Here is a 6150-nt window from a genome sequence, read left to right as displayed (position 1 = left end):
CCTTCCTCCCGTCTCGCCCCTTCCTTCCCCACAATTCTTTGCGCTCCTGCAGCCTCTTCCTTTCCTTTTTTTCCGGGCGCCGCTGACGCTGCCATGGTGAGTCCTGATAGCGGAGGGAGGTGGTGGGTGAATCGGTTGCAATCCTTCCTGGGGAGGCGGCGTGGACAGCGGGTGGTGCCGCGCCGGTGTGGAGAAGGGCCTGGAGTGCCCGGGGAGACTAGTATTGGCGGGCCCAGCCAGTGCCTAAAGAGACAGCACCGCGGAGTGTGTGTTGTGTCTTTTTAGGAGCAGGGCCTAGGAGCGTTGCGAGAGCCGCTTAAGATCGGCCAGAGGAAGCGGGAGTCTACACGCGTGTGTGCACGTCCTGACATTACACAGGGGGAAAATAAAAAACACGTCTTATCTAGAACACGATTACGCGCTCGTTATATGGTAAAAAAGAAGGCAGACGAGAAGCTGCGGCATGCTTTCTTAGAAAAGTTTGCTCTAAATACCGAGCTGAAACGTAGCCGTTCTCTTAAAAAGTCTTTGCGTCTTTGGCATTTACAGTATAGTTCTTCCTGTAACAGCCGTTATCGATCTCGATATTTTGGGAAGGGTCGCAGTTCAGTGTCGGGGCATCTGCCTGGCCTGTGGAAAGTACTGAGTTCAGTCTCTGGCATTTCCAGGCAGGGCTGGGAGAGATTCTTGCTTCAAACCTGGGAGAGGTGCTGCTGCCTGTCAGTGTGGACAGCTCTGAGCTAGATGGCAGCTTTCTGGGTTCTAGAAATCTAGAAATACCTCTTAATACCTCTTAATAACATGGAGTGTGGACGTTCAGCTTTTCCACGAAGAGCATGATAGCTTTAGAACAGAGATGGGGTTTTAAATTTTGTTGTTGTTTAGTCGTGTCAGACTCTTTGTGACCCCATGGACCAAAAACAAATAACCTGTGACCCTTTGGGATGTTGTTGGACTCCAGCTCCCATCAATGCCAACAAATAAGGTCAAGTGATTAGGTACAGTGGGAGTTTCAGTCCAGCATCATCTTGAACCAGTGAGGTTTACAGCATAGCAGCAGGAGTAAGTGTGGCTATAGTGAGAAAGGAGTGCGGAAGATGTTTACTTTTGTGTAACAACTTTATCCATGCAGGTGTGAATAGGAAGGGGGGCATCTTAGAAGCAGGGAATGGGGCAGTTGCACTGAGAACGGATTTTGTGGGTAGCCATAAGCCCGGGGTATTTACGATAGAGAAAGAAGGGGGCGTAGTGTGGTGTGTCCTTTGGGCATGTGGGAGGTGAGCATGCAGGCTTTTAACAGGTTCTGATGTGAAAGAATGGCTTGGATGAATGGAGCTCAAGTGTGCAGAAGATGAACATGTACTTTCACATCAGTTTGGGGGGCCTGTCGTCATGAAACAACAAAAAGGGAACCCCCTTAATAAACTACATGCAGTAACAAGCAACCTAGACCACAAACAAATTTGTTTTGAATATCAACTTACCTAGGTTGTATTATTATTATTATTATTATTACTATTACTATTAATTGAATTTGTATACCACCTTTCATCCACAGATCTCAGGGCAGTTCACAATATAAAATGCACAAAATAAGAATAAAAACAAACCAATAATCCCCCTCTCTCAAACACATTTAAAGAAAAGGCCTGTTCTTATGTTGCCACCCTCCAGATTTTCATAGAGGCCTCAGGATGATCTCAGGGTCCTGGTAGGTTCATATGGGGAGAGGCGCTCCTTGAGATATTGCAGTCCTGCACCATTTAAGGCTTTATAGGTCAAAACCAGCACTTTGAATTGGGCCCAGAAACTAATTGGAAGCCAGTGCAGTTGTCCCAGGATCAGTGTAATATGCTCAAACCATATTGCTCTGCTGAGCAACCTGGCCACTAAATTCTGCACTAGTTGAAGTTTCCGCACCATCATCAGCGGCAACCCTACGTAGAACATGTTGCAGTAATTCAGCCTAGAGGTTACCAGAGCATAGTCAACAGTAGTTGGGCTGTCCCTGACCAGATAGGGGTGCAGCTGGGCCACCAGCCCAGTATTCAGTTATTCCAGAAATACTATTCTTGTGCATTTGGCATTGTACTTGCAGAATGGTTTGCATCTACAGTGGTACCTCTGGATATGAATTTAATTTGTTCCGGGGGTCCGTTCTTACCCTGAAACATTTGCATCCAGAGGCGCCTGCTATGTGCATGTGCGCGTGACGGTAGCCTGCTTCTGCGCATGTGCGGGCGGCGTAACCTTTCAGTTACTTCTGGGTTTGCCGTTGTGTAGCCCAAAGGATACGTATCCAGGGGTATTCGCAACTAGAGGTACCACTGTAGTTTCTCGTTGTAATTAGATTAGTGTAATCCCTGTACTTCTTTCCTCTTGTACATTGCTCATTTTGGGGGGGTATTTGGGGAGGGGTACAGCACATGCCTTCCATGTGGAAGGTCCCTGGTTTAATCACTGGCCTCTGCAGTCAGGGCTGGGAGAGACCCTGGAGAGCTGCTGTCCATCATTGTTGACACTGCTGAACCAAATGGACCTGTCACAACCTATCGCATTAGTGCTGCCATGTGCAATTTTGAGAATAGTTTCCTTCCCAACTTCTCTTTTACCTAAGCTTCTGATCAAAGATAGAAGGTTGACAACTAGTTGGCAACACTTCATGGCATACAAAATGTTCCAAAGTCTGTGAACGTTGTCTTCACAAGCCCCTCTATGTGAGAGTTTGTTTATTTGGCAGCATTCTACAGTTGGAAAAAAAAAATGAGGCTGAGGGGGAAATTGCCCACCAAAATTGTGAATATTTACTAAGCAGTATGTCCCACTATTTGCAGTGGAACTTAACCACCATCTGTAGAATACCTTTAAAGCACGATGATACCACTTTAAATGGTCTTTGCTTCCCCCAAATAATGTTGGGAACTGTAGATGGTGAAGGGTACTGAGAGTTGTAGGGAGATTTCTATTTCCCTCAGAGAGCTACAATTCCCAGAATTCCCTGGGCAGAAAGCATCAGGTTGGTGAAGGCTGGCACAGTATATGCTGCCCGGTCATAAAGAAACCCAACATTTCTATATCTCAGAGAGGAGGGATGTATGATTGTATATAGCACATATGGCAGATTCTTGCACAACCCACTTATGTGAGAACTTCTCTTTCTTGGTCCCAGGGAGTCGACATACGCCACAACAAGGACCGGAAGGTTCGACGCAAAGAGCCTAAGAGTCAGGATATCTACCTTCGCCTCCTGGTTAAGGTAAGAACCAGCGCAATTGAAAACCTTTGATTTCGGAGATGGCTAAGAGCCAGAATTCCTGCAGGTCATTTTCTCCCTCTCCCCCCTTCACCTATGCTTATTTGTGTGGTGATGGCATACTGGAATGTGTGAGTCTTTTTACAGAAGTAAGGCTCTAAGGAATTTGGGAGGCTGGGGTGGGGGACTGACCTGCTGTGGAGAAACAGAATTAGTGGATTATATTTGGAGGCTTGTTGTTGGGCTGGAAGCTGGATTGTGGACATAATATGGAAAGGGAGGGCAAAGGGGCAGGCCAACGGACTTCCAAATATCTTGTCAACCCCTTTGTTGCCTCTTCAGCTCTACAGATTTCTTGCTCGACGGACCAATGCAAAATTCAACAAGGTGATTCTGAAACGGCTCTTTATGAGCCGCACCAACAGACCTCCACTGTCTGTTTCCCGCATGGTGAGTGCAGATTCCCCTCCCAATCTCTCGATCTTGTTTTATAGACTTCAACAGGATGCCCTACATAGGAATTCTCAGTTGCTATCTCTTTCGCTTTATCATAACACACCACTCCTCTAGATCAAAGTTCAGGAATAAACAGCCACCTCTGGTGTGACTTTGCCAGCATTTTTCAAGCAGTGGAGCAAGGCAGGAAGAAAGGAAAGGAGCGGGACTATGTGAGCCCATGGTGTAGCTTTTCCCTATTTAAGGCTATCAGAAGAGCCTGGCTAGATTTGTCGAAAGGCTCAATTTGTGCAGGATTCTGTTCATAGAGTGGCCAACCAGAGAAACTCACAGGCAGAACTTGAGGGGAACAACAGCACTCTCCCTGCTTGTGATTCCCAGCAACTGTTGTCAAGAGGCATACTATCTCCGACAGTGGAGATGGAATATATCCATTGTGTCTAGTAGCCGTTGATATCCTCCACAAACGTGTCCTCTTTTAAGCCCATCTAGATGGGCGGCATATAAATGATAAAGAGTAAAAATAATGCTTATTATTATCATCATCCAAGTTGGTGGCAGTTGGTTGCATCTTGTGTGAACAAATACCATAGTTCAAGTATGCATATTGTGAAGCTTTCTTTTCCCTGTCCTGGATCTTCCAACTTTCAGCTGCTTAGGTTCTAATATTATGAGAGAGGGGTATTAACTTTTCCCTCTCCACGTCTTTATCATGTTGCCCCACCCCCTCACTTTTTTTCTAAACTAAAAAGGGCAATGCACTCCTTCCCCAACCCCAAAGCAGTGGGTTGCTGTGTAGGTTGGTGGCCCAGTAAATCTAGTGAGATATGCAGCTGATCATGCTAATGCAAGTTATAGGAGGAAATGGAGAGGCAGATCCATTCTCCTGCTGTCCCAGTTAAAGTAACATGAGTGTGCAAGGGTGCTCATTCATATATCAAAAGGGACCCCACTCCTTGTCATATAGTTAAACCACTGCCTGCTGTTCAGACAGCTAATACGTGGAGATTCACTGTGATCGCTCTTCCTCGCTCTCCAGATCCGGAAGATGAAGCTCCCAGGCCGGGAGAACAAAACTGCTGTCGTGGTGGGTACAGTGACCGATGATGTTCGCATCCAGGAAATCCCCAAACTGAAGGTAGCTTGGCTAGTTGTTGTTGGTGGAGCGGAGCTGTTTCAAAGGGCAGGAGCTCAAGAGGCTTTAGGCAGCAAGAGGGGATGTTGCCTTGTCAGCCTTGAAAACTGGAGGCGTGTAGGAATGCCTAATAAGCATGTGATGGGCATGGAAGTGGTTGGCGCATGCATCTTATAATTGTACATGCAGTTGATGACTGGCCATCACTTGGACTGTGATCTGTTTATGAGTTTTTAGTTCATTAAATAAGCATTCCAAGTCTGCTGCCTGGTTAATCAGAGAGAGCATCCTTTCAGCCAATCAGAATGTTTTTGATTCAATCAATTAATTACATCCCCCTAGTTATAATGATTAGGTCGGGGGGTATAGATGAAGGTGCAAGCTTTATTTTTGGAGCAAACAAATGACATACTTCATCTCATGTTGTAACCCGTTTCCATTTCTCCTCCAAGGTTTGGCGCCCTGAGAGTGACCCGAGGAGCCCGTACCCGCATCCTGAAAGCTGGTGGCCAGATCATGACTTTTTGACCAGTTGGCCCATGGCTGCCCCCAAGGGGCCAAGGAACTGTGCTGCTTTCTGGTGAGTCAGGAGGATGGTACCAAGCTCTTGAGGCTTGCGGGTTATTGGAGATGCTAGTTTGCTGCTGATGCCTCAGTATGACTAAAGCATCTCTTCTGACTTGCCTCCTGCAGAACCCAGGAAGGCTCGCGAAGTTTACAGGCATTTCGGCAAGGCCCCTGGAACCCCACACAGCCACACTAAGTGAGTAGATACCTCAGGCTCCAGGTCTCCTGCTAGCCTCTTCCATTTACCTGTATTTGCCTAAAGCTATGCTGCACTTCAAGATATTTGTAGGTTTTTGAGGAAAAAAATAGGACTTTTCTCCTGTTTACACACAATCACTTTATTATTTCCTGTTCTTCTGTGGTATAGCTTCAGTATAGTACTTACAAAGGGCCCTAAAAGGCACGTACTCTCTCTTTTTCCTCCCTTTTCTGACCTTTGAATCCCATTCTTCCAAGAAATCAAGTCTTGGAAGTCTCACCATAGCTGCCCCTAAGAGAGTTAATTTAGGCCACCCTGTGGGCATTTAAAACAGGCTTCCCACACCCAGTCCCAAGTATTTTCAACTGCAGAACCTATAGGTTTAATTTGCTTAAAAAAGAAAAATAGATTTGGTAATATAAAGAGAGAGAATTCCAGCTTCACATAGCCTGCCTTTGGAGACACATTCTCTTGCATGGTTTGCCATACACAGCCGTGACCACCCCCATCCCCCACCATTTGCCTCTTTTTTCTCTGTAC

At 46.3% G+C, this 6150-nt stretch overlaps 1 protein-coding gene across 1 annotated transcript in view; it reads left to right on the top strand.

Moving 5' to 3' along the window:
- RPL18 (ribosomal protein L18) overlaps window positions 1-6150 on the top strand; it is a 6949-nt gene continuing 799 nt past the window's right edge. The window contains 6 exon segments of the mRNA XM_060281646.1: window positions 1-96; window positions 3170-3256; window positions 3596-3703; window positions 4749-4855; window positions 5297-5424; window positions 5538-5607. Coding sequence (XP_060137629.1) covers window positions 94-96; window positions 3170-3256; window positions 3596-3703; window positions 4749-4855; window positions 5297-5424; window positions 5538-5607 — 503 coding nt within the window. The 5' untranslated portion in view covers window positions 1-93.

Source organism: Zootoca vivipara, chromosome 13 (assembly GCF_963506605.1).
Source record: "Zootoca vivipara chromosome 13, rZooViv1.1, whole genome shotgun sequence".
NCBI lineage: Eukaryota > Metazoa > Chordata > Lepidosauria > Squamata > Lacertidae > Zootoca > Zootoca vivipara.
The sequence above is the reverse complement of the archived record's forward strand: the minus strand, read 5'-3'. Positions and strand labels throughout refer to the sequence as shown.